This window comes from Catharus ustulatus, chromosome 9 (assembly GCF_009819885.2).
Source record: "Catharus ustulatus isolate bCatUst1 chromosome 9, bCatUst1.pri.v2, whole genome shotgun sequence".
NCBI lineage: Eukaryota > Metazoa > Chordata > Aves > Passeriformes > Turdidae > Catharus > Catharus ustulatus.
Genome location: NC_046229.1, coordinates 19,485,257 through 19,505,191, shown reverse-complemented (window position 1 = coordinate 19,505,191; position 19,935 = coordinate 19,485,257). Strand labels below are relative to the sequence as shown.

Genomic DNA, 19,935 nt, shown 5'->3' with positions numbered 1-19,935 from the left:
TTAAAATATTGAGAAAAGCTTAAATTCCTGGTGGCTGCAGACAAGCTGGATTGAATATGTCCTGTTTGTTCTGGCTATGCTAACCCTTTGACAGCACCGAGTTCAAATCAAAAACTGCTTTCTCTCCCTCCCTGGTTGCCTGGCAACCTCCCTCCTCTTATTAGCATATGATTTCTATTCCTTTTTTTATTTCATCAGTACAGTGTTACACACTCTGCTCCCTGCCCTGTGCTGTTGCCTTTGAGAAGAGCAGGATTTGTGCCTTTATATGAGACTTCAGCAAGTATGTGAATTTGGCAAAGAAATCAAACATTTGGGATTAGGAACCTTTGGCCATAAATGCCTTATCAGAAGCTCAGAGGGTGGTGTTTGTGTGGGCATGTTTTTCAAAGTCTTTTCATTTTCATTTGCTGTCATTTTTATACTAAGGGCAGAATTCTTGCAAATCAGCACAGCATAAATCTCTGGCATCTCTACACATGCAGAGCATCAGTTTGTGAAACGTGCCAACAGAGATTGGCTACACGGATCTTGGGGGGCATTTTGTCCTCTTGGTCATTATGCAGTTCCATAATGCAATATGCAATGCCATAATTCAAAATATAAATTTAAATAAGAGTCATGTATATCCAGGTCAAATTGTGACTGGGGAAGAAAGCAACTAAAGAAGTGAGAGAATTGTACTAAATTCTCTGATTTTCTTCTCATAATAGTACTTTTTAGAAATGAGAACATTTTGCCTTTCAGTTGAGCAGGTGTATTCTTTTATGAAATAACAGGTGATTCAGACTGGGTCTATAGTTTAAACTTTAAATTGTTGGTTTTTTCTGTTCATAGACTCTTACAGCTATAATATGTACCCCAATTTTTATTTTTATTTTTTTTTGCTATTGCATATGACAAAGAATGTAAGATTCATGTAGGAGTAGAAAAAGACAACAGTATCAACAAAAGTTAGAAGACGCCATGAGGAGAAAATGACAAAGCATGTTAGTTTGAGGAGTGTTTATATCGAGATATATAAAAGAGTTTTTCCTTAATATTATCCAAATCATAAATCACAAATGAAATAACTTATTTTTTTCAACATCCTCGTTCTCTTATGTGATGGTTGAGTTTGGCAATTGCAGTTTTTTCCTCTGTCAAAATACTTACACCTTCCTGTGAAACATCTGGGTTCCTACCGTGGTCACAGATGCCTCCCTAAGCCAATGTGGAATTTTAAGTGGTTTTAAGTCTAACAGAGATTTCACCATTTGAATTAAGAGTAAGCCCACCTATAGAAGTATTTTTTTTTAATAATGCTTCCAGTATTTAAAGATATCATTTTAGAAAGCATTCTTAGTTTGATAAATATTAATATATGTGATGTTGGTATTTAATTTGTAGATTTAAAGTGATAAACACAATGAAGTCCTTGAAATGCCAAACATTTCATCTCTGCTCAAGCCAAGGTTCAATTTTATTTTCAGTATGACATTTGCTGCCTGAAGTGTTACAAGTGACTTGACCTTAAAATTACGTTTATTTTAGTTCATTGAAATGGTTGGCCTTTCCAGTTCAGCTTGACACTAGCAGTGTAAATGGAAGAAGGCAGACATGCTTGCCTGTGACTCTATTTGAAAGCAAATTAAAAAGGTATCTAGGTGATGAATCTAAATATTTCCATTTAGATGGGATCCTAGTCATCAGTTGAAGGCAATCATGGTGCATTCTGACATTTTAATTTCAGGTTCAAAAACAATTATATATGTAATTAATGAGCAAAATGTCCAGGCAGCCAACCTATCTGATTTACATGTCTTGTTGGGGTGTGCGTGGGTTTTTTTAGAGGTACCTGTGCACACCACTTTGAGACTGTAGAAGGGGGAAAAAATTAAAATTTTGATGTTAGTTAATGTCTTCTTCCTAAGGACGCTCTTCTTTCAAGTATTAGTCACAAACTCAATGTCATTAGGTTTATATTTGTCATGGAGATTGGACTCTGTGCCATTTGCAAGGAGGTTGTTGTGGTACCTAATTTATTTATTAGTATAGTGCTGCACGTTTGCCTTGGTTTTTGGTGTGATTTTATCTGTGCTCTGAGAGGCCTTACTTAAACTGGAATGAACTGTTCTGGCTAGGTTTTTCTCAGTCAACAAAACATTTGGCCAATGTGGAGAGGATGAAGCGTGCTGCTGTGTAGGAGATGCATGTCTCCTAAGACAGGGATGTTGTGCTGTGCTGTGCACTCTGTGCAGAGCTGTCTGCCCAGCCTTGAGAGAGGTCCTCGTGCTGCCCAATTGCATCTCTGTCAGTTGATTAAGGAATGAGAATATTGTGCTCTGAAGGGAGCCCTTTGCACTCTTGTGATGAAAAGACAGAAGGTAAGATGAGCTTCTGAGAGAGGAAAAAAGTGCTAATAGATATGTGAAGGGATCTATGGGGAAGGAGAAATAAAATATGCACTGAAAGCAAGCTATTGCTGAGTTTAATAATCACAGCATTTTCCTGTCCAGCTGTTGCACTGTTAGCATCTATACTAGCATCTTGCTCATTATAAAATGCTTGAGTTTTCTCTGATTGTGAAGGGCATTCTATGAAACCCAACTCTATTCTGCTCTTAACAATAAGCTGACTACCCTTCCATCCAGGCATGTCTGGCATCCATGCAAAACTCCAGAATTCATTTGTGAAAGTAGGTAGAAGTGTTAGAATAAGTTATTAAAAATGTAGACCCATAATGGGAATAAAGAAGATTGGAAGTATAAAGAGAGGTTTTACACCTGGAAGTTATTATAGTTATTTAGATTGAGCGAGAATAATAACCAATTGTTTTCTAAGATGTATGACACATTTATGAAAAACCTTGAAGGATAAATGGATCTTTTTAGTATGCTACTTCCACAAAGGACTCTATGAATAAAATAATAGTGAGAGAACTCTCAGTGGATGCTGAATACTGCTAATTGATGAAATTATTACTTATTACACTGCAACTGAACTCTGCTTAGAAACACTATTTTCAGTATGATTTTTTGAAAATGACAGCTGAAATGTAAGAGGCTTTGTATTGAAAGTGAATAGTGATAATTTCTTGATATCTTTGAAATGAAGGATATTTCAATGACAGTTAAAACTGAAAAGTGTTTTTTCTTAAGTGCACCGATCATGGACTATGACTATGAAAATAAAATGAACTTTTCTGAAATCAATAAAGTAGACTTAATGTGGATTTATGAGGCATTTAAAAAATAACTTCAAGTATTCTATTTATAATAAAGCAGTCAATTATTTGTGTCAGCAGTTTTCATATTGTGTCACATTTTAAGGTTAAAAATTAGATTTGTGAGAGAAAGTGTAGCCATCATATTAAGGAAAACTCTTAATTCTAAATTAAATCAGTATTGAATAATACTGCTGATATATTGCTCGAGGCAAAAATGGGAATGAGTACCAGATTTTCCTCTGTTTTCTACTGATGAAATTAGAGCCTGCTGTTCTTCTTAGTGTGTCTAGTTAGGTCTATATACTAACTCTCATGGATTGTTATCAGTAATTGGTGTGAGCATCTGCGCCCAAAAGATCTCGTGTAGTGTAACGTTTTGGAATATAATTACAGGTGAGTACAAGATCTAATTTTAACCTTAACAAATCTGTTCATCAGTGCTAAGATGAACCTCTCTGTTAATTCCAACAGACTTAAGAACCAGAGGGACAGAGTAGGCTTGTGCAAATTCATGCACACTCTTGCATGTGGATGAGTGTGTATGCTATACGAGATGGGAGATTAGAAGTGGTTCCCAGACTTATTCTGCTTCCATTTTAAAGTTGTGTTTGTTATTGCCCTTTTTTCTGTTCTGATTGAAAATGCAAAATTTGAAAGATTTTAGTAAGCACAAACATAGCTTTTCAAAACAGATGGAAGTGAGAAAGTGACAAAAGAGTTGGGAGTGAAAAAAAAGCGAAGAAGATAACCACAACAGAAACTGTTCTAGAATGCTAGTGATGAAATGCAGAAATAAAATGAATACAGGACAGAAAAACTGAAAAATATTATCTCAAAGTATCTACAGTCTGAGTAAAGTGTCACTAGTCAGTATAACCAATACTGTGCTGAAGGACCAGTACTCTTTTGTTAGGATAGGGTATGATAAGAGTTTCTGGAAGACTGTAGAGTAAGAACTGCTTCTTCAGTAAAGCAGAATAGCTTGCATGCTGCTAAATCATGGCACTAGGTGAAGTGATGCGATTAAATGATTTAGGAACCCTGAGAAGTATTTAGCACAAAAGCAAGATAATTTTAAACTCCCAGGATAATGTTCTTTATGCACTTAATGAGTCGGTGAAAAATATGTAAGAAGTGTTGAGTGTTGGGCTAAAACTCTTCCAGTGCTGGAGCACCTTTCTTGTCATGTTGTTCTCTGATTTGCTTTTGTAATCTTAGCTGAACAGCAAATCAGTTCAACTTCTCATTCAGGTTTTCCTTCCATCCTGTGCAGGGTAAGGCAGGAACATGGGGATGGAGGCTTCTTGTTCTGGGGTGACTCCAGTAATGATTAGAATATTTACAAAAGTGTCTGTTCTTGTAATTATTTGTGTCACTTCCCCAATTTCCCCCTATTTCAAATGGAACCTGGGAAATCATGTGTTTGAGTAGAGGTAAGTGTTTAAACTTAGGAAGAGTTTCAGGCTGAGCCACCATCCTAGAGGCTGGAGTGTGGGTCCAGGAGGGTGAGAGAGAGAGAACAACTGTTATGGTAGTGTACCTCCTGTCTGTCTGGTGTTTTGTCACACTCGGCTAAGGAGTCCTGCTTGGTGTACTGGCAGCTGTGAATCCCCTCCTCAGGTCCCGTAAGAAGCAGCTTAATTGGGTGTGCAACTTCCATTCCTGGAGTTAGTCATCTGCCCTACTTAGAAAGCTTCCTTCTCTGTGAAGGTAGACCCTGACTCAGGAAAAGGGAGCAAACAATAGCTGAAAGAAGAGCTGACCTGAAGGCGAGTGGAAAGAGCTCTACATGACTTGGCAACGTGACTCGACCATATCCTGAGCTGCATCAAAAGAAGTGTGGTCAGCAGGTCGAAGGAGGTGGTTCTTCCAAGGTGGTTCTTGTAAGACCTAGAGTACTAGGTACCCAGCTAAGTACTAAGTACCTGGAGTACTGCACCCAGCTCTGAGGTCCCCAGCATTAAAAAGATGTGGACTTATTAGACTGAGTCCAGAGGAGAGCCGGAAAAATGATCAGAGGGCTGTAATACCTCTCCTCCGAAGATAGGCTGAGAGAGTTTGGGTTGGTCAGAAGAGAAGGCTCGGGAGAGACCTTAGAGCAGCCTTTGGGTACCTAAAGAGGGACTACAAGAAAGCTGTAGAGGGACGTTTTTGTTTTGTTTTTTTTTTTCGCAAGGACATGTTGTGGTATTCCAAGGTGGATTGGCTTTAAACTGAAAGAGTGGGTTTAGATGAGATGTTAGGAAGAAATTCTATGCTACTGTGAGGGTTTAAACCCAGAAAAACAAAGAAAACTCAGTGCCTGTGTATAAACCAGAAAGAACTTAAAAGGTTCAAAATACACCCAAAAACGGGATTACAGTATGTATATAGGAGAAATACTTCACTGTAATTTTAGAAAACCTTCCTGATGATAAAATAGTTCTTCCCTGTTCAGAGGTCTCACAGTAGAGATGTAATTTTTCTTAAGTAAAATAATTAGAAAATAAACACTCTTTAATAAGTATTTATAAGTAAGTTTTCTCTATGAGGATGGGACAAAGTATAATAGATCAGAATCCAAATGTTTGCTGGCATGTTTCTAGATTGAGCAGCCTTATTTAATTATTTTAAGGGTCTCACCTCTGCTCCACACATTCATCAGTATTTAATGTCAATAAGATTTGAAAATCAAATCAAAATTGTAAGAGTGAAGAACTCCAACAGATTTTCTGTATTTCCTATTACCAATATATTTTCCACTCTCATCTGTGACACGAGTCCTTGTATACTTAGTGTCACGTTTCTTTGCTTAAAGGTGTCAACATCACTGTTTGCTTCTGCAAAAGAAGACAATGACATTTTAGAACAAAAGGGAGAAACTGGCAACAGTTTCCTCTTGCGTTACTTGCATGGGCTGTCAAATTTTGTTGATTGAAACTTAGGTGTGGGTTTGGTTTTTGCCCCCAATTATCACACATTTAATAATAGTTTATAATATGACTTCACATAGACTTACTGTTTATAGGATACAATTAATAAATCCTTCACGCTTCCATTTTGTTTCTATATGCTATTTCTTTTTTTTTTCGTTTTTGATTAGGATACTCTGTTAGTAGAAAGTCTGTTTTCCCATTGTCAGGTTTGCATTTTACCATTGTATTAAACAGTTGCTGCTGAAGTTTTTGTAGACGTTTGCAAACTAGTATTAAAAAGGTAGGTTTGCTTGTTACTTCTTCATGTTGCAACAGATTTAGGAAGTCAGTACTGATAGATAGTTGGCATGTTCTTGGAACAAGTACAAATGTTCACATTTGTTTCAAGCACTGAATGTACTAGATCATTTGGATGTATATTGTTACTCTCATCTTTGCGTTTCAAGTTCATTTCTTGGACTTTGAAAATCACCTTTTAACAAAGTTCTCAGAACATTGCTTTGCTCAGCTAAAATTAGTTCCGCTGATTTTGCCAATGATTAAACTCAAGCAGTGTTAACTTTGCTAATTTCTCTCCTCTGATCAAAAGTTAGTGGAGCATTCACTTGTCATTAACAGATGTGTCTCTAATGCAAGTTTGGGTTTTGCTTAAGCAAACACTCACAATTGAGGGTCCAGTTCAGCAATTCAGTTATGGGGATACAGTGGTCTCTTTTGGTTCTTACGAAGTTTATTTTCAAAGGCTTTGTTTTGTGATTTGTTTGTCTTGTAGAAAAATACAAGTGAGATGTGAATGTATGTCTGTGATAATAATCCTTTTTGCTCTGATCCTTTCAATACATGATTCTCTGTGAGGGAGCAGTTACCAAATAATATTTGTATTCCTCATGTAGCAGAGCAATTTAATGTGCAAGCATTTGAGACATAGATCAGTTTTATACTGAGGAAACCAAAAAGTTCTGATATACCTGTGATTCAAACCTAATATTTTCCTGAAGCTTTACATTTTGATTTGCAAGGAGGAAGACATTTTTGTTAGGAAGATAAAAAAAGGTGACTTTGAGTGTAGTGGGTATGGCAGACTGGAGACCATGTATGTGCTTGCTTCTAAAGTAACAGCAGTCATGAAGCTAAGAATCAAGGTGGTGATGTGAGTTGCTGTGGTTTTTTTTTTGTTTTGTTTTTGGGTTTTTTTTCACTTTCCCAATTAATTGGATGATTAAAGACTGTCCAGTTAGGGACAAAAATTACTGCAATATTAACTCTGTGTGTAGAAGAATAACTGTACAAAATTTTAAAACTCTCTAGTTTTAAAGGCTCTAAACTAAGTAATGTTTTATTCAGGCAAATGATTACATATAGTGAATTCAGCACTGAGTAAATCGACCAGAGCTGTGCTCAGCTATGTCTTCTCTGAATTTGCAATGTAAAGGCTAATATTTTTGGATGTGGTGTATTGTTTGTAGTGTGTAGTGTGATCTTGTCACAGAGTAGGGTGTCCCTGGAGGAGCCTCAGAACTGATCCTGTGTTGTGGTAAAGTTTGAGCCTGCTTTAGGTTGTATGGTTCTGATATATATATATATATACATATATATATATATACATACTTGTGTTAAATGCATGAATAACTCACTGATACTGTTACTACTTGGATACTTCAGTAAAGCCCAGAAGGGGAGTATTTGCTTTGGTTTTCCCTGCGAGGGTCAAGGTGCTTCTGCCGAGATTATTTGTGTCAAGGAGGTAGCATGCAGAGTTTCCAGGAGCATAATTTACCTCCCAGAGCACTTCCTGTAGAGGAGAGTGGTTGGTATCTATGGGAAACAAGTAACACTTTTTGGGTTTCATTTTAGTAAACCTCTTAGAATTTACAGTAATACCTAGCACAAATGCATTGGTCTGTTAGAGAAATGAAGCTCTAAATCTGACAGTTAAGATAGCAGCAGGATTGTGTAAACCGTGCTTAGGGTTGTGTAATTTTGCTACTTGGTTAATGTGTAATGCATTAACTTCGTTTATGTTACAGAAAGTGCATGAAGTGTAACACACTTTTGTTAACATAGACATATTCATGACTAAGGCTTCCCCGACTTCTGTGGGAGTGATTTAGAAAACTGCTCATTTTGTTAAGACTTAGTATTTACATACTGCAGGAAAATCTGAGGACCAAGAAATTCTGTAGTGGTACGATTGAAAAATCTGAGTATCTAAGTACCTAGCAATGGATCTAGGACTACACCTCCAGGATACTGGTATGCTATGAGGGTGTTACAGGGTAAATTGTCTTTCCCTAAATATTAGAGACTATGCAAGAAGTGCAAGAAAGGTGTTTGTTCTGCTCTCAGCAGTTTGTCTTACAGGGAAATCTAAAGCTACATGGAAATGTAAAGATGAAGATACAGCACTTAAATGCTATGCCAAAGGCATATGGAAGTGCACAGGTAGAATATACTTATCATAGGTCTTCCATTGGCCTTAGTTCTTGCTCTGTTTTGAAACTATGAGCTTGTGTGGCTCAAAGGAGAAATTTGTCTTGTGAGTAAAAGTTGAGTCTTTTTCCAACTGGGTTTGAACTCCCTGTGCCCGTACACACAGTGGGATTCAGTGTCAGGCCTCAGTCCCTTGAGCAGGTTGGCTTCTCCATCCCTGTCTCACAGGAGGCTGCAGTGCTGCTGCTCTTCTGGCACGGGTTCATAGGCTGGTTGTCTCTTCAAAGTGGCAGAGCCCAGTGGATCTTCCACTGGACCTCAAGGTCACTGGATCTTGAGGACGGGTTTGCAGCTGTCACAGTAGTATAAAGGGCCAGTTCTCAGGCATGGACAGGGGGCCACCTGCAGAATTTATCATTACTGAAAGAGATGAGATGGTTACACCTTGCCACACTGTGATATATTGAAATAAAATATGTTCACAGTCTGCTTGTGACTGCTCACATGTGCAGTCATTTGTCTCAGTAACAGAAAACATATCTGGTAATTTACAAAAATAATTTCTTGGGGCTTTCCCTTGGGTTTTCCTAAGACTGACCATGTTCTTCCTGACATTTGTGCTCATTTCACATTTCATCAAGCTTTCTCTGGTCTTTGTTGCTTCACAATTAAATCAGGCCAGAACTACTTTGAAAGCATGGTCGTTTCACCTTTTTGAAATTTTTGCATGAATTTCTAAAATACATTATCAATTACATATATTAGGTCACATAAATTGTTGCAAATATTCTCATCATTTCTGATCTTCAGAAAGGAAAACAAATTTACACATTTATACAAGTATCAATTAGTGGAAATACAAAAGGATCGATTTGTGGGATATTCTGTCATAAATAAGCATATGGGAGAGATTCACAACATTGTCCTATATTCTTTCAATAATGGAAAATAACATAGAGGTAGCTTTAGGTCAGATACTTACTTTTTGAAATCTTGTGTTTATCTTCTAGTGTAACAAATTCTGCTATGACTAGAACTTGCTCTTTCTGATTTGGCAATGAAACTTCCTTGTATAATGGAAACTTTACGTGGTGTGTGAAGTCCTGCATCTGACTGTCAGTGCTTCCTGCTGCTTTCTGAGAAGTAGAATAGGTGTGAGAAGTAACATGTGAATTAGGCAATTCAAGTTAAATATTAATAGGAGTTCATACCTTGGTCATTTTTCAACGAAGTTCCTTATTGTGAGTCATCTAATCTCATGATAACAAATACGATTGAGTTCTTTAGCTTTTGACTGAATAGCAATTATGCAATTAATTTAATATTCAGATATACCAGAAAATATTAGTGGAAAAGCCCCAGGTATTTGTTTCTGTCAGTGAATTAACACTTGCATAGCTTTGAAATTAATTGTTTAGTATAGTCATTACTCTTAGAAAAAATAAATACGTTCTCATTATGTTCACTTGGTGAACATATGTATCTTGCAATACATTTAATGTTACTTGCTGTGAGGGAGATTACAACTCTTTTTAAGGAAATTGGGTAGATTAATGGAATGGGGTGGGTTAAATTGCTCTCCACATGCATTCCCTAGCATGCCTGGCCTACTCCTGCATTTTAATTGATGTATATGAAAGTGTTCAGCTGAGGAGGTTCTGTGAAGCAACTGGATTAAATCAGGATGTAACCTGTGTGTAGCAGGAGCTGGGCTGGGGAAATGAGCTGTATGCTAAACCAAGGAGTCTGACACATGGGACCTTGGTTTATCACAGACACTCACAGTCTGCATGTGAACTGTTGCATTTTCCACAGCTTCACTGTGGCACTACTCGTATTGATCTGTGGTGAACTTCAGGAGGTGTTTTGGGACTGTTCATAGGAAACTTTCTCAACAAGCTACAGGAAGTCTACAGAATGCTTGAAATGAGCAAATATTTACTTCATTTTTTAAGAATTTTACACACTTTTAATATCACAATCTGTGTCAAAGCCTGAAAATAGATTTTCTGATCCTTATTGGGGCTTTGAACAGTAACAAGTATGAGGATTACTACACACTAAATACTCCTGGTGCAACTCATTGGTTTCAGTGGGAGGCTCTCCAGAAGAAGAGTGATCTTTATTGATTTTTTCCAAATTTATTGTTTTGAATGAGAGATAAAGTGCACAGAAGCAGGACACCTTGATAAAGTTGTTACTTTTGGGGAGAAAAAAGAAAAGCCAAAGATTTCATGCCATAGTGCTTCAAAGAGAAGCTTTCAAAATTTGAATGAATGTCACATGATTTACAAACATGCTGCTAGACTCACAGTACTTTTTGATGGCTCTCTTAAAATTGCTGCAGTCCCTCCTGTGTTCTAAATTGTATTTTTTTTCTTAACAATATCCCCTTTCTGCCTTCCCCCTTCAGTCCCCACTGGCTTTGGAGCCTTCCCAATGAACATAGTGCTTCCATAACTTTATATTTTATTTTGCTGAACATGCACTTTATTAAGAATCACATTTAATTGAAATGGCTTTTGATTTCAGGAAAAGAGTGGCTTTATGAGATGAGAATAAAAAGTGTGTGATACTTTTAATGAAATTAAAAGCAAAATTAAATGTCTTTAGAAATTTATGTTGCATCACTGCAGAGCATGTGCCAAACCTGTCTTGATTTACCTGAAAGTGCTGTATCAGAAACAGGACTCTCAGTTAGAGAGTGTATCCTATCTTGGATGACTGCTTTAAAATCACTTACTTGGAGTAATATTAATTCAAATTCCTGATAAATTACTCACTGTGATATAACATGCGGTTTTAAAACATTTACAACATTTTCATTAATAGATGATAGTGAAAATTAGAGCTAGTATTTTTTGTGTAGACTTCTTAATCATGCCATTTAAAGTAGAAGCTAAGCAATAAACATCTAATTAATAGCTTATGGTAAGTTTAATCTCAGAAGCTATGTTGCTGTTGGCATAGATCAACATAACCATCTATCAGTAAATTCTCAAAATTTAAAAACTGTAGTTATGACTTATACATGCTAGTCATTCTCAATGTACATTACATATGAGTAGATTATTACATTTTAGGATACTTGCAACCTAAATCAATATCTATTAGACATAAAAAATATGTTCCTTTCTAGAAGAGGATGCATTCTGAAATTGAACCATTCTTCTGTATTTTGTAGCTTATTAGAATTGTTGTCTTTTAAAAGACCTGAAAGAAGTCATTGTCATGGGTAATTATTAAAGGAATTCCTTAAGGTAATTATATTTGAGGGAGTCATCTGCAAAATATATTTGAGTTGTGTTCCACAGAGATGGGCTCCTTGGCTTTTTTCCCAAAGTGAAGTCTTCAAATTAATCTATGGAAATAGTGAAGGAGATTATAATACTTTGGTGGTGCCCATAATCATCAGCACTGTGCAGAGCTGCAAGTTTAACTTGACTGTTTGTGCTTCTGTGCCACGAGTCACAAGCTCAACATGGGCTCAGTTCATTTCTGTGTCCTTACTCATAGCCCCATCTCTCTTTTCATCAGCAGAGTACCACAATGGATTTCTGCTGAAATAAAGTGTTCTTATATTCTGATTTGCAACCATTAATGATAATGGATTATATCTACTATTAATGAAATAAATGGAGCCAGTTATGTAAAACTGTAAAGATATAATTCATAGGTTCTGCATTACCGTACAAATAGCATCGTAATGTGAAATCCAAAGTTCATAGTACTTTGAAAAGGGATGCGTTATGCACCCACATCCTCTATTGGGGAGCTTGAGTCTTGCCCTTTCAACATCTGGAAAGATCAAGTTCAGACAAGCAAGATTACAGGTGGCCAAATAATTCTCACCAATGAACTTTTCCCCTGCTCAGATGACCAGTGTGTTTGAGAGATTGGATGTCTCGGGTTTCCTTTCTTGCATATTCAAGTGGTTTATTTTTTGTTTAGCTCTGTGTATTCATTGTTATTTGTAATACATACTAGAACTTTCTTCTCAGTAATTTTGCACTTACTGGCTGACCCATCTGAATTTATTTGTTAAATTTACTTAATGTCTGACTAGCCATAAACTGTGGAAAGTCAACTAGGGAACTGAAATGAATAGGAAGAAAACACCCTCACTAATTTCACTTCTGACAGTTCAACTGACCCAAGAGTATTTACATTATTTTCCCATTTAAGCAGTTAACTTCTGAGTTGTTCTTAAACACCAGGGACCTCTAGCTAGAGCAGTCACTTTGGTCAGCAATCCAAGATTTAGGCAGATAGTACGCTATTTATGTAGTGGAAATATAAGCAATTTTTATGTTGTATGTGTGATTTACTATTTTCTGTGCCAGTTTTATTTCAGATTTAATTCTGGGACATGCTGTGCTACGTAGTCCTTTTGGATTTCTGCAACTGTTGCGCTTGGAGCCATGCTCCTACTGCAGAATTCCAACAGGAGCAAACATATGGGGATTCTTCCGTCCTTGGCTTGCCCCACCATTTGTTCCGTGTTTTAAACCAACTGGTGCTGTACCCAGTGGAGTACATCTGTTACAGTTTATTGCTAGAAATTTGCAATTCATTTCAGTTTGCTAAAATAATTATAATATTCATGGCCTAGCATTAAGCAATTATAAAAGAGAGTAGACAAAATTTTGCTGAAGTTTTTATGTGATTCAGAACCTACTGCCCAGCTTGGGAAATTGGGCACTCAACAGTCAGATAATGTTCTGACAGTTGAGTTTGATCATCCTGAGAAATTCAAGTATCCACTGAGATATCCCTTATGTGGATGTCCCTGCTCTGTTTTAATTAAGGGCAAAATAAATTGGCATAAATAACCGCTGAATGCATTTGGTTGCCACATCTTGCCTGAGGTACTCATCTGGGGAACATCCTGAACTGGAGCAGAGTCTTTGCTCCTGGAATTGCAGGGGCATATGCATTAACACCCTGAAACTCTTTTTGAAAGTCAACAGCATGTAGGGTGCTAAATAGTCTATATGTTTTTTGGATGTTGTACCTCACTTTTTGTCTCTGTGCTTCAGGCAAGCTGGGAGTTACTGTGCTGGGCTATGTTGTTGTTTGCCGGTAGAATTTTCAAAGAGTTGAGATTTCTGGTTCGTGGGAGAATTGCATCACCAGCCAGTTCAGACTAAGGCATTAAATGGTTGAATAGAAGATGACTCTTTCACATTTAAAATAACAAGTCCCAATAATCAGCACAATAAAATCTTAATACAAGAGAGGACTGTTTCATCATTATCACCCTCTAAAGCAGATTTTTAAAATTAGGAAGAATCACAATATAATATTCATAACCCCATCACACTCGTCATGTTTCTCTAAGTCAGTCTGGCACATCTTTGATGTATACTAACAGAAAAAACACACACTACTCACCACAGTGGAGACATTTAGTCCTAAAGCCCAGGCTTTTTTATAGGTAAACTGGCAGACTAATTCCAGAAGTTACAACCAACAATGTGCCTGTTTTTGTTTTCCATCACAGACATGAGTCTGGATCTGTCTCTTGGATCTTTCATACTCATCCCTTGAAATAAATGAGGTCACTTTTGTTGTAGAAATCTCTTACTTGCCTGGTTTGAAAAAGTTTTGTTTCCAAAAATTGGATTTCATATGTTGAGTTGCACTATGATAGTGAAAGACATTGCAAACTTCATTCTGGCTTTGTTGTCAGACCACTACTATGACTTAAAAGTATGGCTGCAATCCTGAAATTAGTGTCCTTGCAAATAAAAGCATTCTAAGATGAGTTAACTCATCAGCTCACTAGACTTAGAAGGAGATTATTTTGATTGAGAAATTGGAGTTTATCCTAAAATGATGAAACATTCAGAAAGATCCCAGATCTTTTAAAACGTTTTTGCTTGTTTTGCTTTACAAGTGTTACTCAGAGTGATAAAATGAAGCAGTATTGTGTATTTCTATATGCTGTACATTAAAAATATCTAGAAATGGAAAGCATTATTAAAGCTACTAAATTTAATTCTGTTTTCTAGTAATCCTAGAAATGTCTTTAGATATTCATCATCTAAGTGGTGTGGACAATACAAATCAAAGCAAATTAGTATGGAGTTGAGCTATAATGTTGAATAATTGCATTTGGTTTTACATAGCACTGAAAATAAGTGTGTAAAGTGTGATCTAAGAGGCTTTGAACCTTTATAGAAATTTTAATCTATATTTTAATGTTTTTTGTTCTTTTTCTACAGAACATTCTGGCTTTAAATCCCCGAAAACAAACACATGCAACTCTTCACTCAACTGCAGCAAAGAAACAAGTCAAGAAGCAATGGAAAAGGAATTCTGACAAAAACTGTTCAGTAAGTGCACATTTATCATTGCATCTGGAACATGTTTATCATCGCATCTGGAGAGAAAGAAATTGGAGTTTCTTGTGTTATTCAGTAGCCACATTTGGCTTCTAGTTTCTTCGTGCAGATACAAAGTTATTTTGTGATGAACTGTTTACTTTTCAGAACCTATTGCATTCCATACTTTTTTCATTTTTGGTGATTTCAGTAAGTGTTTGATACAACTTTTGTGCCTTTTGTTATGAAGTCTGATCCCTCTCAAGTATTACATCCTGAGCCACGCTGAGCCCCTTGATTTCCCTGGGTAGCTTCTTCTGCTGCTTCCTCCTATTCTTTCTATTTTCCAAGAGTCACACTGGGCAGAGCAGCACTTCACTATCCTTTCTGAGACACTTAAATCTAATTTTACTTTGCTACAGAAATAGGGGAGCCTGTCATATGGACCTATTTTATATAAATACATAAAGCTTAGATTAAAACATGATCCACATTTTAAATTTTGTGCATTGTATTTTTCAGGAAATAGTTGATTTTGGAATAAATATTTTTCTTGCTGTAAACTGTCTATACTCCTCTGTATTTCTGCCATTAGATATTATCATTTTCTCTCTAGATATTTGAATTCCTAGTCTCAGTGTGATATTTGACTAATCCCATCAGACTTTTTTGTCTCTTTGATCTCTCATCTGATTAAAAGGTTTGTAGTGTTTTTACTGTCTTCCTACAGGTTGTCTTACATAATCCTCTAAATTCAGAAATCTTTTAGGTAGAGTACTAGTTTCCTTATGGGTCTAATTATATTGGTGTCTTTTCATAGTGTTGTCAAAACACCATCTCCCACTAAAAAGGATAATTGAGGTAGGAAGTTGATTTTGTTTTAATCAAAAATGTGTCATCCAGAACCCAACAAAACACAAACCCAACCAAAAATGCCACAAAGTTCTTCAGTTTCCTAAAATCACAAAATCCAGTATGAACAACAAATATTTGCTGAGAGGACCAACCCAGAACATCCTTAGCTCTTCAGCAATGCTCTTAGTACGCTTTCCTGCGTTATTGCTTTAATGATAAGAATCTGTTTCTTGCTATAGCTGATGTTCCTATTTTCTTGTATTTATTGACTTAGATAGTATGTGAACTAGAAGGTTATGTACATGAAAACCTTTTGTTTGTGAACTTGGATAATTATTTTGGGATGTCTGATGCAGATACTGCCCACAACTGTCTGTTTCTGCTGCAGAGAATGTTGGGCTGCTTAGCAAGTGGCTCCTGGGCAGCTGCAGTTTACATTGCCATGTGTTCAGGTGACCTGAAATCAATACCAGGCTGTAAACTCCTCTGTTTTCAGAAACTGTTAGGAAGTTCAGGTATCCATGCAGCAGGGCTGCTGGGTATCTGTGTAGTAACCTAATTAGCTGTTCCAATGTAAATTATCCTTGGTAGTTCCACTGTAACATTCACAGAAATATTTTACTAATGGGTGTGTTAACACACATTTGCTAAAACATCTAGGCTTCTAAATCCCTGAGCTGTTCTCTATGTCAGCCTTGCTTGGTTTTTGTATTCAGTGTGCTCATAAAGTGTTTGATATTTACTGGTGATTTTGAAAGTGCGTAGTTTTCTAGAAATTCTCTCTGCCTATGTTCATGCTGTTAGCTGTACGTGTGTACCTCATGGTGTCTCAAATATTCATGGATTCCCAAGGTCTGAGATTCTTGGGCTGTGCAAACACAATGGATTTGGGTTCATTGCCAGCTTGTGTGCCTTGTCTGGATTTTCAGTTGAAAGAAATTCTGAACGTTGTCAAATATTATAGGATGATGTTTTTGGCATAGGCTTGCAATCTAATAACTTGGTGTTACAGTTCTGCAGTACTGCTTGGAGATCTGTATGGTTATTAGCACCCTGCCCTGACAGGAATCTGCTTATGGGGTACAGTTTACAGGATTAAAAGTGTGAAAGAAACAAATGTGTATATAGGCAGATATAACTACTTTCATCACAGGTAGTTTTAATACTGCATTATTATGTATTATTTTGTAGAAACATCACATAATTTGGCTTGCAAGCTATTATAAGAAATGTAAAATGCTACAAGGAACTGTAAATAGTCCTTATTTTCAGATGGGTATTGATCCTAGATTTTAAAACTGACAAATTCTCTTCACTTGGAGATATGTAGCTTACTCTTACTGTGTAAGATTTACCCCATCGCTTACTATTAGCTTACTATAGCAGAAAAAGCCCTGAAAAATGAAAAAAAAAAATCAAATATTCATATTCCCATTACATAAAAGACATCAGTAAAATATAAGAGACCTTTTACATTCTCCAGATCATTGTTGTTGAGTGATTTTAATAAAAAACCGAAATAAAATGGTTGAATCCTTTCCTTGTCTCCTTAAATTAAGAAAGCTAATGTAGGAAAGGATTCATTGAACACAGTTTTTTGTTTTGGTCTAAAGAGCTACTGACGAGAATGTTTAGGCCTGCTAATGAATAGATTAAGCTCCATTTGAAGTCCATATCAACTTTATTTGTTTCCATTTCCTTAAAATCTGAATTTGGCTTTTAGTTTTGTATTCTTTTAAAGCTGTTCTGATGCTGCCTTTGCAGAACTGCTGTTGAAAGGAAGGTGGGAGTATGAAAATACAAAACTAATTAAATTAACAGCCATCAAAACTCTGAACAAAAGCTGCATCTGCTGAGGCATGCACACAGTGACTTTGTAATGTCTAATACACTTCCAGATGGCAGACTTACATATTTCTTCAGAATAATCACACAAGTGAAATTTTAACTCCTAGCCTGCTCTGAGACACTTTGGACTACCCGTTTAATGAGTTCTGAAGTGGAAACAGAATGTCAATATCTTTCCTCAGCATTGGAAAAGTATTCTCCTAAAGGAAGATTCAGTTATACTTTCAATGAGTGCTATTGTTTATTTACTATGTTAGTAACCAAGTTTTGCTGTAAGAATTATTTATAGCTGTAGATGCAAGTTTAGTCAGCTTTCCTTCAGAAATTTTAACTTAGAGATTTGTATCAGAGTAGGAAAACTCTTTATTGCTGTGTCACCCTCAGTGACAGACCTAAACATGAACACTCCTGTTTCTTATGAGTCATGCTGAAAAGGGGTGTAAACAAAAGCCTCTAGTTATCTGGGGGAACAAAAATTTCTGTTGTCCAGAAAAAAATTAAAAGTAGAAGAGTTTTGAAATGGCTGTTCTAATAGTAAGCATTAAAGAATGGAGCAAAATTTACAGATAAAACAAAAGCAAACTGTGAAACTGCAAGGATTTGCTTTGATTTCAGGTCTTTCCCAAGTAGTTCAGGATTATTTAGATTTTGGATTAATATTTTTATTCATGGTTTCCAACTCTTTATAATTCAATTTCCATGTGTGTTTTGTGCTTACCTACATTTAGATCATCAGCTAGGGGGGCACACATTGTGTACTTTTACACTGCACTCAGCACACTGATTTCCTTGCTTTATGAATAGGATTTCTAAGCACTATGGGATGCATTTTGTTTTACCTTGTGCATGCGCAGGTTTGTAATTTAAATGAAATTCACCTCCACAACTTTTATAAATTGACTTGTCACTGGGGAATTCAGTGGGATATTTTAGTCCAGCCTTCTTTTTGGTAATGAAATCTTGTAGTTACCTGCTAAGGATAGGTGAGAAGTTGTTATAGATCCACCTATGTATTCACCCTTGCTTCACTTTCTACATTTAGAAATAATTGTAACATTTGCTCCAGATGGAAATGTTGGAAGTATTTCAACACAAAAAGAAGGTGAAAAGGAAATGGGATTTAAATTGGTTTGTAGCTAATTGCCATAGCCTGTAACAGTATTGATTTTCTGGCAGTAGTAGCATTGTTCTTTGTCCTTACATGTGCTAAGCCTGATCAACATTGTACAAAAAGAGCCTCTCTTCCGTGAACAAAATGATTTTGATGCTCACCTGTTTTTGTTGGGTTTTTTCCCCCCTTTTTTTTCTTTATGGCAAGGGCTTACTTTGAGAAAGTACTATAACTCTACTATAATTCTTTCCACCTATTAGAGAAATCCAAATTCTTCACCTTGTCTTTTTCTGTGCAACATTTAAATTGCAACTACCAGATTGCTTTGTGCTAATGATGGAGCGTGAGATCTGCAATTCATCGCAAGATGTAACAGCTCATGTGGCTGTTCAGAGGACAAGGGTCCTCCTTTAAAACACTGATAATAAGAGCTTGCTAAAACTTCAAACTGCTTTTCACTTTGATAGTATTTCTGTGGCCGTCACTGCTACAGATAAACATCTGCATAAAGAAATTATTTAAAAACAGGTATGTAAGTACCTCTTGATGTACAAATGTCCAAGCTTGCATAGAAATATCTATAAGCAAGATGATTTTTCTCAGCTATAATCACTGTGTTACTCTCAAGTATTGCCTTCCAGTGAGGTGGAAAAAGTTCACATGACTTTTTGCCTAATCATATATCATGCTTACAGAATAATCAAGTTAGCATTTCACAAATAACTACTGGATTGAAGCAGATTGCAAACAAGTAGATATGAAACCCAGTACACCGAAGGCCTGAAATCAGGAACCTTAATGAATAAATGCTTTTTCAGTGAATAATTTGTCCATTTCTAGATTCTGTATTTATAAATAAAAAATAATTCCAAATATTGTAAAATAGAGAACACTCATTAAAGGAAATCAACTCAATTATATTTATAATCTAAACGTATAGTTTACCTTTGCAAATATTTATTTTTGTCTTCATTGCATATGAATATGCAAGTTTAGCTGTTTTCTGAATGGGTATACAATGGCAGATGTCTCTCTAATCGCTGCTCTATTCAAACATTAATTGGTAGAACATATGTAGAATTCTACTAGTCTGAATAGGTATAGGATAGCAGCAGTCTTTTTAATCACATCACTATTCAACCACTAATTGGTGTGATGATTAAGGGACATTAGAGGGAGCACTTTGACATCTGATTCTTTGAACTGATGTCTGCTTGAGCTGTGCTGTATTCATCATGGCCA

At 36.3% G+C, this 19,935-nt stretch overlaps 1 protein-coding gene across 2 annotated transcripts in view; it reads left to right on the top strand.

Annotated features, from left to right (window-relative positions):
* The window catches only part of DPYD (dihydropyrimidine dehydrogenase), a 341,070-nt gene that overhangs the window by 5,837 nt on the left and 315,298 nt on the right, over window positions 1-19,935 (top strand). The window contains exons 1-2 of one of the 2 annotated variants that reach the window (XM_033067796.1): window positions 198-283; window positions 14,781-14,891. In XM_033067796.1, the coding sequence (XP_032923687.1) occupies window positions 269-283; window positions 14,781-14,891 (126 nt within the window). In that variant the 5' untranslated portion in view covers window positions 198-268. Of the gene's footprint in view, window positions 1-197; window positions 284-14,780; window positions 14,892-19,935 lie in introns of those variants that run through there. The other variant, XM_033067795.1, reaches the window with a different exon arrangement.